Source organism: Styela clava, chromosome 2 (genome assembly GCF_964204865.1).
Source record: "Styela clava chromosome 2, kaStyClav1.hap1.2, whole genome shotgun sequence".
Taxonomy (NCBI): Eukaryota; Metazoa; Chordata; class Ascidiacea; order Stolidobranchia; family Styelidae; genus Styela; species Styela clava.
This window is the reverse complement of record NC_135251.1, coordinates 26,763,119-26,776,967: the sequence shown is the minus strand read 5'-3', so window position 1 is coordinate 26,776,967 and position 13,849 is coordinate 26,763,119. Positions and strand designations below refer to the sequence as shown.

The 13,849-nt window shown below is 34.2% G+C and overlaps 1 protein-coding gene across 2 annotated transcripts; it reads right to left on the bottom strand.

Moving 5' to 3' along the window:
• Positions 1-3,629: 3,629 nt before the first annotated feature.
• Positions 3,630-13,386, bottom strand: LOC120335329 (glutamate carboxypeptidase 2-like). 2 transcript variants are annotated; one of them, XM_078110045.1, is made up of 15 exons: positions 12,704-13,386; positions 11,731-11,909; positions 11,224-11,333; positions 10,733-10,859; positions 8,521-8,700; positions 8,099-8,285; positions 7,688-7,773; positions 7,269-7,471; positions 6,460-6,698; positions 5,994-6,084; positions 5,191-5,449; positions 4,531-4,612; positions 4,365-4,454; positions 4,043-4,154; positions 3,630-3,818 (listed from the first exon to the last, which is right to left on the bottom strand). In XM_078110045.1, exons 1-15 carry the CDS (start codon positions 12,895-12,897, stop codon positions 3,720-3,722), a joined length of 2,238 nt encoding a protein of 745 aa, XP_077966171.1. In that variant the 5' UTR covers positions 12,898-13,386; the 3' UTR covers positions 3,630-3,719. The 2 variants fall into 2 exon arrangements, 1 of the variants encoding a protein (XP_077966171.1); XR_013474340.1 differs by lacking the exons at positions 3,630-3,818; positions 4,531-4,612 and having other exon boundaries at positions 4,037-4,154; positions 12,704-13,385.
• Positions 13,387-13,849: the final 463 nt, after the last annotated feature.

Below are 13,849 nucleotides of genomic sequence, written 5' to 3'. Positions count from 1 at the left end.
AAGACAATGGAAGCGGCACAACTGGCATACCCGCAAAGTTGGGAAGACCGCCGACCCCTTACCATGAGCCTAAAGGGCATAGACGGGTCTTGTCAAGTAAATTCCCCAATGATAGTAAATATGGATGGGCTAGAACAGGGGTGGGCAACACCTGGCACACGTGCCAAACATGGCATGAGTCAGCTGTCGATACAAACTGTTAGGGAAGGAATGCAGGAGAGAAGTGCAGAAAACGGACTATTGCGTGATTGGGATGCCATTCCCGAAAATTTTCTTGTCTCTTTGTTCTCAGTTATGAACTTTATCAGGTCTCGTAACAGGAGTAGCCTGGAAGATGAAACCAGTAGTTTGTGTATATCTTTGAAAGTTACAAAATATAAATCCAATGTAAAATCTCTATCAGCGGAAATGCAGCAAAAGAAGTCTCACTGATATAGAATAAGAAAAGTAATCAAATATATTTGTCTGTCTAAGAATCTCTCTGTACATGTTTAAAAGGTTTATTATTGTGTATTTTTGCTTTGGAAGTAGCAAAGCATTGTTTTTAATTTTGGTCGGCACGCGGAAGAATTTTGTGGATAAATTTAGCCGATTTTGGCACGCGAGTCGAAAACGGTTGCCCACCCCTGGGCTAGAAGTTCCTTTGGTCACGGAGCAAGAGATTCCTCTAAATATAATAGGGTTCGGATGGCTGCGACAAGTGTAAAACTTGCAATCGATAACTACAGAAATGAATAACCCATTGTCGCGGATGAGTAATTTGATAGTGACAGTCGGAGAAACTAAGCGCGACGACTCTTCTGTGAGGTCCGACGCGGAAGGGCAACGTATAGAGTCCAAAATATGTAAAGACTCACCGAGAGTTTCTGGCCAAGAACGGAGTGCAAAAGTTCAGATATCCGAACAAGCAAAAGGGGGGCCAAATCTGAAGGATAGAGCCTCAGCCTTGACTCGAGGGGGTCAAGTCTTGGACTTCCACGATGAAGCACGGAGTGCAGGAAAATCATCCGTCATGCTTGAAGCAAATAGACTAGTTACAACGTACGAACCAATAAGAAATTATGCGCTGAAAGAAGGCACGCCAAACGAAGTACTAGAAGAATTGCAAAGGTTGAACGCTGAGGCGATAGCCTTCCACCAGAACTTAATTCACCTGAAAATACCATAATTTCGGAAGAAGAACGGAGGGATGTATATGAGCCCTATGTCATAGAGTTAGAAGACCTAAAGGGTCACTTATCATCACCACAAAAGCCACATAGAGTTAATGGGGTCGACAGTAAAACCTTTTGTCTCAGGACCGTACAACTTGAGGGGAAGACTAGCGGGTTGCACACGCCAACTTGCAAAAGCAGTCAACAATAAGTACAAGAAGATTTGCAATGGTAACGTATAGAAAGAATTATAGAAAGGAGGTAGGGGAAATATCCTTTGCTGTACAATATAATAATTATGTTTGTATTCTGTATAAAGATTATCGTTGTAGCCAATATTTCTGCTGTCTGGCCAGAGCCATTTGCGCCTTGTATTGGAGAACTCTGGTTTATCGCAGGGGACCAAAACGTAAAATGTTGATGCTGCTAATGGACGGAGCTTATAGCGACTCGATAGTTAATATTGACTACTCTAGGATGATTTTGGAATTGCTCATCAGTGCGCTGGTTCCTAAAATTTATCTTGAACTGCCTCCCTTTTTAAAATATCTGTTCACAGTAGTAACAGTCCCGGATTGGCCGACACACTCCCGGAATGGACGACTGGCGTCCCGTGTCCCGGGTTGGGTTATGGTTGTCCCCGTATTTACTGACAACTAAGGCGTTCTAAAATAGAAAGCCATGTTAACGTGTTGGCTTTGTTCAAAACTTGAAACGGATGTAATTCACGCGAATATATATTTTTTAAATAAAAACGTTTACATTTGTATGTTCATTCAAATAGAGGTGAGTTGAAACTTGTGGATAAGAAATGTTTCGTCAACCAGATTCAGATATTTTTTTGGCGTGCATGAAATTTGTACAAACAAAATTAATCAAAAAAGGTAAAAAAACATTAACTAGAATTCAGTTGGAAACCGATGACTTATTGATCGAAGGTTAGGGGATCCCCCAAAACAGTGGTCTTACTCCATAGTGACACCGTGTGTCCCATCGCTAATTAATAAATAACTCGCTAATTATACGACATAATCCTTCCAAAATTAATAGGCTTCTGATCCTAGCTAAGATGAATACACATGCAAAATTTGGACCAGATTGAACCTCGCTTTCGTGAGATATCGCGTGCATCTAACATACATACATACAGACAGACAAATAAATACCTATCAACATACTTACCGATCAAGATCGATAAGTAATTAAAAGAAACTTGTATACAATATTTACGCAATTGACGGGGGGCGCAAAGGACTACTAATCGCAATGACTACTAACCGTGACCTCCTGATGACATAACACTAAAATAAGCTGAACAATTGCTAAATGGATGATAAAATTATATACAGCAATCACCTTAATTTGAGAAGATCATTCAACTTGGTATATCAATTGAAAAACACAGGTAGTTTTAAAGCGGTTCTCTGACTGTAAGTCGGTAAAAGGCAAGTAAAGGCGAAGATAGGATTAAATTTTATTAGTTTTTATAAACTCAAATTGATATTTAGTTTAGTACTCATGAATACCTTTCATATGAAAGAGTTGTTAAAGTGAAAGTGTTTTGGTTTCCCTAAAGACCACAAAAAGAAAGAGCTTTGGAGAAAAAGCTATACCTAGAAAAAATAGCACTAGTGGGCATTTTAAATGTTCAATTGGTAATTTTTTAATTAGTACAGTAATTTGGGCAAAGATTTATAACACCTAACCCATTGAGATTTGTTAAAAAAATTAGTCATTAAAGTTGCGGTGCGTACAATATTTTGTGTTTCTTATTTTTAATTATAATTCACTGCTTGTGTGAAGTTATTCGGCGCTCTTCAAACATTTAGTGACTTTACATTGATGTAATAATGCTTTTATTTTTATGTTGGTGGACGCAATTGCGAATTAAAATGGCATAGCATTATGAACGTTTCGTATCGGCCACGGAATGAAAATTTAATTAAACAGCGGTAATTAACCAAGCAACTGAAAAGTCGGCTCTTTTATAAGGAGTTATGTAATCGCGTCGTCGGTTTTAGTAGTTTTTTTCATGGAAAATTCTCAGTAATTTGGAGGAAGGCTTCGAATATGTAAATTTCCACCCTCCACTCCTTTTGAAAATTATAGCTGTACCCCTAGTCGTAGTAATATGCCGCATTTCGACTTACTACCCCCAATATAGATAATGCGTCGTTCAGATCAATTTCTCAGCCTGGAACTTTACAAACTCTAACTCTAGTTGATAGAATTTAGTTTCAGTATATATTTTTCGCGCCGAATCCAGAGACATCTCGGCGCATAGTTTGGAAACATCTTCATCACGAATACAAAGGATCCAAAAAAAAATAGGATACTAAGTCTGATACAGGCCCTCTGGCCTAAAGCTGTTAAATCTCTTTTGCGGTTACTTTTATGATCTGGTCTTGTAGAACTCGGTTGAGAAAATCTTCAGCTCACGGGTTATGTAATTAGTGCAACACAGTGGAAACATACTATGTTATATATATGGCTTTTATTCATTTTTGCTAACGAATAACAATCTTAACATTTCATAACAAGCAGGAAAATTATTTATATGGAATTTCACATAACTGCGGATGCTCCTATTATGGGAGTGAAGTCTCGTAAAATAGAAGCAGCTGAGCCCAGGTGATATAAAATGATGGAATATTGTTTCTTTACCTTTGAAATGAAATACATAATTAGCGGGGTATCATACAGATGCGTTGAATCACATTAAACAGCTATTTTTGTTGTATTAGTGATAATAATTATGACGGAATAACTGGAAAATATGTTTTATTTAATTCAAGCTTTAATTTAAGATTTTGGTCATCTTAATAAGAAAATTTAGGAATTAAAATAGCTTGTATCCTATGAGTTGAACATATTATTATTAACTATACCTCATTCCATCTCATTTGTTGATTTTGATCTTTATCTATATTATACAACGAATCTGCCAGACCAGGAAACTGAAGATTCGAAAAATATTGACCAGGCGAATATATAACATGCCTGAAAATTAAAATAACAGTTAGTGATTATCAATATATTAAATATAGGTTGATCTGAATTGAGCTTTTTCAACACGTTGTTGCATGTCAGGTATAATAGTCAAATTAATTTGATAAAATGATCAGAAGTCTTTTTTGATAAAAAACCAATGCTTTATTAAAAGTTGTCTAATTTACTGGTGGGATAATTTCACAACTAAATTATACTTACTTTTCTCGAATACCATCAATTCCTTGAATATCGATGAATGAACGTTCAAGTAATACGAGCTGATCGTTGGCAGCCCTAACAGCTAGTGGACTGAATAATAAAATATCAGAATTATTACTTTAAGTTTGCGATATAAATTCTGACCAATATTACTAAATTCACATACTTTTTGAGATCCACTTTCTTCAGTCTTTCATGGAAATGTTTTGCTTCGTTTGTCAACTCTTCCACGGCCGACTTCAATAATGCTAAATGAGCAAGTAAATGAGTGTATGCCATTAAAATTACATTCTGCTGCGAAATATTTACGGTTGTTCATAAATTTATGTACGGTTATTCATGAACTATTGGGAATGCGCAATTCGACAATACTGAATAACTCCCCATACTTTTGAGAAAAACTTCTGGCAAAAGTCTTGGACCTATTGATACTTAACCTAAAGTCAATTGTTTATATATATATATATAATAATATGCCAGATTTGTTTCAATACATCTCCCTGCTATTTCAATTGGGAGTATCGGAAAACTTACATAGAAAAAAAAAAGTTGTGATTCTATCATGCTTATTTTGTTTCTGTCCTCAAAATATCAAATTTTATTGTGGCAATCCGTATAATAATATACACAAATAAAGTTGATAAAATAGCTAGAAGTAAAGATGCGTCTCTTGAAATTTTATTTCTATAATGCAACACGTAGATTGACCGAATGGAGCACACCAAAATCATAAATAGGAACTTGTATGGTTAAAATCTATTGTAAAAAGGTTCCATGAACACTTTAATATCTAAATCTATAAGACATGATACAATAACTATATTACTTGTATTTATTCCATTTGCTTCCATATCTTTCTGGAATGATTTATAATTCAAAAACGCTGCGGCGCTGGATTTGACTTGTTCGGCGTAATCTACACAGTTCATTGGAACCAAAGCAGATTCCGCCAAACTTAGCGTCAATTCACCCCATAACCGACCAATTGCTTGGTGATATACAAAATCTGGGTCGAGAAAAGTAGTCATCAAGTCCAATGTTTCGTACACAGTGTGATAAACCGGGTAAAATTCCAAACCGAGTCTCTTAAAATAAAAACATATCCTATTCAGCAAATAGGTATTCATTATACGTGTAGTCGTGTAAATGCTCATTTATGCAAATTCGTATAGATATACGCGTGCTCTATTTGCTGTCGGCAATAGTGATTTCATAGTTTCAAAGTGAGTTCTAAGACCTTCAGTGGTATGAACATGTTGATGAAAATTTCGGAAGCGGATTGTCTGGAATACTAGCATAAATTTTCATACACAGCACGACATAGTAAAATTCGGATGAAGAGTTTTGTTGATATGCAAAACTTAGACGTCCGTTACAGCTTGTTCGTAACTACTTTGTTAAAGATAAGAAGAAATAATGGAAAATATGATACCAAACTAGATAAACCGCACGTTAAACAAATATTATTATTATAAAACGTTGGGTATATAAACAAATTCTGGTACGTTTCATTTTTGTCTACATGTAAATGCTTAACGTGCAAAATTACTATATTTTTTATACTTCTAACTTTTAAAAAGGTCGAACGTGGCCCAACTTCAAAAGAATGTCTTATGAAAATAGACTTACCACATCCCAAACATAAGCCATATCCACAACCGAGATTCCGGTCAAGTGTAGAAAAGAAGCATAATCGCTACCAACTCCAGGTAATAGAACTCTAAAAAATAAGCACCGGAATACAAAATGCCATCGTATTTAATGTGGATCCGACCATAGCCACCAATGGAGTTAGGAAACTAACTGAACGAAATAGTTTCAGACATAAAGTTTCAGAATACTTATGAAAATTCTACGTCGTGAAGTTGCCCCGTTTTATTACAACAATAATTCTAGATCTGGCACGAAAAACACTATAAACCCGATAGAACCAACAACTCGTATGTAATTATGTTATCATCTCATAATGATTAAATCATGATAAACGGATCTCAAGCATAAAAGTACTTAAAATTTATTATGTGCAATGTTTCAGCATACGATTAAAAATCTATACCGATAATTTGAAAAATATCAATCAAACGAAATATCTTACGTTGGCAATGTATTAGGATCAAATAAATTGGCCGGTAATTTGATTCTCCACGCATCGTACAATGTTTTTAATCCAACTGCGGCTTCGGCTTTGTTTGGATTTGGAATTTTTTTTGCAGCATCAAACACAGCTTGGCGAAGGTTGGGACTAGAGGCCGCATACATAGAATAAATTCCGACCACTGATGAATCCACATTTAAATACGCTACCGTTCTGTCGCTAAGTATCTTTTGATATTCCTGAAAGTATATATATATATCAGGATATACTCTTGTTGAAATTTGTTTATAAATATATTTATAGCGATTTAATTAAAGCAGTGATTCTCAAAGTGGATGATTTCGTCTCCACAGAGGGGAAAGGAATAAAACTGGGAGCGAAAAACTCGGAAAAGCCTATTGCGCATTTGCGCGAAACTTCTTTAGTATATGCTCTATAGGCAAGTATTCATTTCGATAACTGATTAGCTGATCGTTTTAACCATTTAGGGCAAAAACCGAATGATAAGAAGCATATTCAGCTGAGGTAAAGCACAAAGTTTTCCAGTTCGTCTCGATAGTGAGAAATCAGTTCAGTCAAAGATTCTGTATCATAGACTGAAGCCTGTTTCTACCCGATGATTTATAAAGTATATATATATATATATATACTATACCATGACGACGGTAACATGGTCGTTTTCACAATAAACTGTTTCAGCTGAGCTGAGTTTATGAGATGACACGACGATAGAGATATTTCAATTCTTACTAATATTATTTAATGAAAAAAAATATATCTTCAATAAATTACATCACTAAAATACAAACCTCAACCCATTCTTGTGATCCCACAAGTGCAAATTCTTCGGCGCCCCAGCTACAAAAGATAATGGTTCTTCTTGGCCTCCAACCCGTTTTTACGGCTTCTCCAAGTACCCTAGCCAATTCTACCATAACTGCGGTTCCGCTAGACGGATCTAGAGTTCCAAATGCCCATGCGTCTCGATGGTTACCCAAAATCACATAACGATCTGAACATTTTAAAAATATCAGAAATAACAAACAATGAAATAGGAGTGTATTTTTTACTTCAATCAAAAATATTTGGTGACTACAACTTTAGAAATAAAGATGGGCATATGTCTGGCTATAAAAGTCTCGACATGTTACCCAAAATACAAAAAATTATGGAATGTTCCAATTAGGTATTTTATGCTAGAAATCTTACAATTCTACCTAACGATTACCTGGTTCAACTGCGCCTCTGATGTAACCAATTACGTTGTGTACAGTTTTCATCTCATTTCTATTTGCTACATGCATTCGCATTTTACTGAAAATAATGTATCAGTGTTTCATAGGACAAAAACTTGATTAAATATGACAAAACCATGATTTTTATTAGTCTATGTTGTTCGTTTGAGTACAATATTAATAGATTTAAAAAAAAAATTCCGGTTCGAAAACGTACTTTTTGCAATAGATTGAATGAAACAGCTGACAAACCTATCAGTCAAGAAAAATGTTTTGTGATAATTATCACCTTGATATATTGAAACGCATTCATGATTAATTTGAAATATTATTCTCTGTATCAGTTTTCCTAAAAATGTGCGTAAAAACTCATTTTCGAATTCCTTTACTTTTACTATTCAAACCTTGTATCATATTTTCCAGAAAATCCAGGGCCCAGTCTGTATGTAATGTTCAGTCCTCCTTTCCATTTAGTGGGAACTTCGGGCCCAGCCATTCTTGACAAATATTTCCGGGCATCGTCATATCCTATTGGGGTAACAGGAATAGTTGGTAAATCTGTGTTTGACACGTCTTCTCTCCATGCAGTGTCTGAATGAAAGAAATAATATTATTCAACCTATGGCAATAGATGTCTGAAAAGTCAAGCGTAGGCACTCAGCCGTTGTGACTTTGTTTAGTAAAAGTTAAAAGTGGATGAAATAAAAAAGATTTCAAACAAAAGTATAAGTAATATGAATGAATCTAATGTATACTAGAATTGAAATGAAAATGTATGGCGTTGTATAATTTGAACAATTTAATATAACAATAAGACCATTTTTACCGATCGATGGATACTTCGGTGTCAAAGGATCTCCACTTTGAAGGCGAAGACTGCCACGTTGGGCGGCTGATCCAGGTAGAAACCAATCGTCAGGATAAACTCCTTTTCCAGCTACGGTAAATTCTTTCGGATCAGTGTACATAATAAGTCCCAAGCAACCAAATTCTGCGGCATGTTTAGCTGAACAAATTAATTGCATTTAGATTTAATTAGTCATTATATTTTGATTTACCTTAAACATAAATTTACTTTTTTACTTTTTCTTATTTCTCTTATCACGCGAACATTTTTGTGGAAAATTTGTTTCTATATATTTTTTTAAGATTTTTAACGTTTACCGCTTGCATAAAGTGGACTTCGTTTTCTACTTATGAATTTTTAAAAACCGCTTCAACGAAAATCGAACCAGGTTCGGAAACGGCCTTTGATGACGAAGTAGTGAGAACTCATTCCAGAAATTAGCTCCCTCGGCATTGGCGAGTAAGGTGTTCAACCTCGTCAGAAGGCTTTGCAGAACTGATCCTAGAGTAAGTATTTACCACTTTATTTCGTTTATCGACTGTTTGATTAAATATTTAGCGAAAGCATGATAATACCCAGTCACACTTTTGTATGAACCAAATACAAATTGTCAATTTGTACATTTACCAAAAGAGTGATAGTCTACTACCAGATAAACGTAGAATCCCAATAATGGTTCAGTTTTTTTAAATTTATTTCACATTATTATGTAACAAAACACTGTTGTATGTTGAACCTTACTAAACTGTCTGGTGATGTTAGCCTGATCTTTTTTTTGATGTCAGTTCTATCAATTTAATTTGTATACCTTGTTTTCCAGTACACACCGCTATTAACAACACAGTCCAGCTGTTATCGATCAACCAATGGAGATTCGCGACAACACATTTATTGGCATGAATGAATTACATATGATGCAAACTTGTAATAAAATGTTAAAAATAAATAAAAACTGATTTGAATAACTGCGTGAGGTGTTGTTGTTTCGGGCTGTGGGTAGGAGTTTGCATAGATTCCAACATAATTTTAAGGCTGAAACGATCCCTCGACTTGGAGCTGTTCTTTTAGTTCCATGGAGAGACATCAAAAAAGGTTACTTGCGAAAATTTTATCCATAGTTTTCTTCTTGTTTCGAGACAGATCCATCATTGTGAAATCTACTGTAACCACCAACTCCTCATTCCATACGTTACGGTAGCGTTTTCGTATATACCGGTATAGCCAGATAGCCTATATATACCGAAAATATAACAAAAAGACTAGTTACCGATATAGGATCAGATAAGCAGAGTAAACACACATGAATTATAAAATTTAAATCATTTGAGACAAAAAATGGCCTGGTATGCGCTTTTTTACTAGAAAATATATATATTGCAGGAAAATGTACAGCACAAAACTCGAGTACGTCTTGACCTCAATTAGTTGAGTTTACTGTAATTTCTCATAATGCAATAATATTATTTAAGATATTGGTATTGTTTTAAATAACAAAAGCTTCCTCCAAATGCACCGCCCAATAGAACTAGCACACGGTTCAAAATAAGTACACAGAATGCTATAATTGCCTTTGACCTAATGCAAAGTTTTGCCGACGAGTTCTCACCACTACGTCATCAACGGGACATACTAATCTGCGTTTGATTTCGGCAGAGCCGACTTTTAAAAATTCGAGTCTCGCAAACGATGTCCATTTTATGCAAACGGTAAACGCCAAAAATCCTAATAAATTATATAGAATCAAATTTTCTACAAAAATGTTTGCGTGATAACCCACCTTTAAAGAAGAATTATCCAAAGATGCACTTTTGGAGGATTTAATAGAATTATATGTCAATTAGGTTAAAAAAAACGTGTATAATCACCAACAACAATGAATCTACCGGTGAATGTTATTGTGAAGTAAGATCATTGCTCAGATGTTGCCATTCCAAAAAATGATACGAAATCAATTTGTTTCACGAACTTGAATAAAAATGTAGTGCAAGTATCTCTTCTCAGAAATAAAATTGAGCAGCTATTTATATAGCCCAAAATTTGTTCATTATTAGGGTTACTAACACTACACTAATTACACTAAGATTAGTGTAAATACCGAAAAAAATTGATATAAAGGATCACTCAATTGTATTCTGTTATTCAATTGTTATGTATTCTTAACGAAAATGTAAAACATTATGTATATATACACCTTTTTTGGCTTTTCCTGTTCCCCCGATTCTTGCAATACAAATTTTTCCCTTGACGTCGATACCAAATGTTTCGTTCAACTCCGTAAAATCTTCAATAGATCCAAAATTGACGTACACCAGATCTCCCTAAAATGAAATAAAAATACAAAAATATTTTGAAAATTAATGCAAAAATAAACCTAAAACCCTTTATAGCAGAGGCCACAGATGCTGACTGATAAAGACAAAAGCAAACCAAAACCATTGTAATCGAAGTAAGTCAGATAATTAGTAAATGTTCGGAGAGTCTAAATTAAAATAAAAACCTAATATGACGTCATGTGATACTTATTCGATTAATAATACATTTGTATATCACCTCACCCACTGACGCAAAAATTGAAACGAAATGCACAATAAAAAATATTTTGAAAAGCAATCAGGAATATTTTCAAAATGATATAAAGTTTTACAAAAACAAGTAGAACTATCGTCATAAATAAAAATTTACCTCAGGGTCTCCAGCAGGTGCATATGCCGAATAAGCATTCACAACTCCACTGACGTTTTGAGATTGGTCAAGTATTTTGTCTTCCAACGCACTTTTCACGGTTTCTCTTCCTAAAAAAGTACAAAGTTCGTGTAATATTGGTGTATTTTGTAGTTAATTATCTTTGGTTTGGGATTAGTTTTTGATTTAAATTAATTAAATATTATAGATGCCACGGTACGGTAGTTAATATCATTTTATGGCAAAATATTCAGTTGTTATTAAGTGAGATCAATTAGCTATCTTTCCTCATTTTTTGAGTGTTTGCGCTAGCTAGTCCCTACGCGCATATTGAGAGGAGTAGTAGAAAATAATGATAACATAGAATAAGGATGACCCTATGTCAAACGAAAGATTACAGAAATATATTTGTGTTTATTTGCAACAGGACCCTTGCATAATATAAAAGTTATAGAAAGGGTATTCTAATCTCAAATATTAATTTCCAAATATTTCCTTGGCACTCACCGTCACTTGTTCTGATGGCAACGTAATTAGGATCAGTATCGCTTGGATAAGAAAGTAAAACATCATATTTGTGAATTTTTACATCGAGTCCTGAACTGTTCCAACTGTCTGATATGAAACCCACCAATTCTACTTCATCCACTTCTCTTCCTGCAATATGAGGTTTACTAGCAAGGCGCCTATACAAAAAAAAATTGCAAGTTTACAAAACGAGATCAATACAGACCAAATAGAAACTAATAACCACAGGAATACCAAAATATGCTGCAATGGATCTTGATGAAAACCCTTTAAAATAGAACTCAACGGGGTTTAGGTGAACACAACTAGGAGAAAATAATTTTATGAAATTTTAAAACTTATATCTTGCGCATTTACTATATTTTATACGTGCATTTTAAAATTTATTTCCTATTTGATTGTCTTAGTTTTTTGAAGATTTGAAAAAATGTTTACGTGAAACTAATATTACTGATAAACTTTGAAGCAAATAAATGATTTCGTTAAATAGGAAAACATTGCACTCCATGTTAAATATAAATTTGATCTCCATGCCTGAGGGTGTTGCTAAGATAAAACTAAAAATATCGTGCTATAAAAAAAATATTAATAAATTTGCCATGCAATCAAAACAATAATGCAGTATAATTTGGGTATGGCTAAATTATCATCTCAACTACGAGCTTTCACCGATGGCCGAGCAAAGAATGCGTATTTTTTCATATATATTTATACCATAGAAAGATACTGAATAAATAAATAATGAAATCGAAACACTGAACAATATCCACATTAGTACAGAAGTACAGAATGTATGAAAATATGAATATTGATACAAGATGACAATCAAACTTAATTTAATAAGACTCCGTTTTTTTTGTTGTTGATAAAATTGACAAAACAGTCGGTCATGTAATAAAAATTTTTACCGTTTATTATACAGCTGTTTATTTTATACCGGATGTAGACTTACCTCAAATTTTCTTCAAGTTTAGTCGTATTCATTTGCTCCATGATAATTTTTCTAACTTTATCAATTTCAACAGAACTTCCATGTCCATTGCCATTATCTTTATCAACAACAAGTTGTAGATAAATTACTGTAATGCCAAGTCCCATGGCCGCCCCAAGCCCAAAGGCTGAAGTTATCGCTGAGCTGGTTCTCATTACGTTTGATTTCAACTTAGTAATGAGATATAAATGTTTTTTAATACAAAAATTCCATTTAAAAATTATCTACTTTCTTAATTGTGTGTTATGAATAGCATTAGATCTTTATTTTGTATTAGTTTATACTATGAGTCCACGAGCGTATTTCGGTACCCCGATGATGCATAATCGAACGTCATCACACCTTAGGTGTGATCCGGGCAGATAATATACTTTGGTTGATAGCTTACTAAATCTGAATAAAGATATTATAATTTTGGTCTGACGGAAGATTTTCTGAAAGCTTTTACTTATTTCAGAAGTCAAAAATACGCTCTTATCCTGGCAGAGGATATATCGATTCAAGTGCTTGTCTCCCAGAGTTTTACTCAAAATCTTTACTTTTATCAACCCATCATGTTCTTTTATGCTGGTATTTTTAAAGCAATATCTTAAAAAATTTTCCGGAACTAAAACAACTGTCACTACCACTCCTCTGGCCTCACCTAAAATTATTGCTCAATTTATATTATTGTAAGTGAATAATTATCCAAGTTTAAACTTAACGTCAATAGAATGAAATTTTAGTAATATACGATTTTTTCATAATCACTATTATCCACAATTATGTGTCACCTTGACGTCATCGTAATCAATTACTTCCAGCTAAACTTACAATGAGCCTAAAATAGATTAGGACTTGAGGCGATATCTCAATTTCATCTAGAAAATGTTGCTTACGGCACATAATTCTGATTTAATAAAAGAATACATTTGTATCTGTAGCGTTTCCGAAATAACGCCAAATGATTCAGACCGCCCGATTAATAACTGTAACTTCCGTCTTGGAATCATCTGTATATATCATACGAGGGAATGTTCCATTCATCGCAATGATAACAATAGCATTTTGGCATCTAATCGTTCAATCTAAGCGATCGGAAATAAGTCGTGCCTAGTACCGTCTGTT

What these genes read in the sequence shown, in the direction of transcription:
- LOC120335329 (XM_078110045.1), bottom strand. Translation starts at nt 12,897, where the DNA reads ATGAGAACCAGCTCAGCGATAACTTCAGCCTTTGGGCTTGGGGCGGCC. An exon ending in AGCAAATGGAATAAATACAA is followed by an intron (nt 4,613 to 5,190) that starts GTAATATAGTTA and finishes TTGCTCATTTAG; the next exon opens with CATTATTGAAGTCGGCCGTG. An exon ending in ATTGATGGTATTCGAGAAAA is followed by an intron (nt 4,155 to 4,364) that starts GTAAGTATAATT and finishes TTTAATTTTCAG; the next exon opens with GCATGTTATATATTCGCCTG.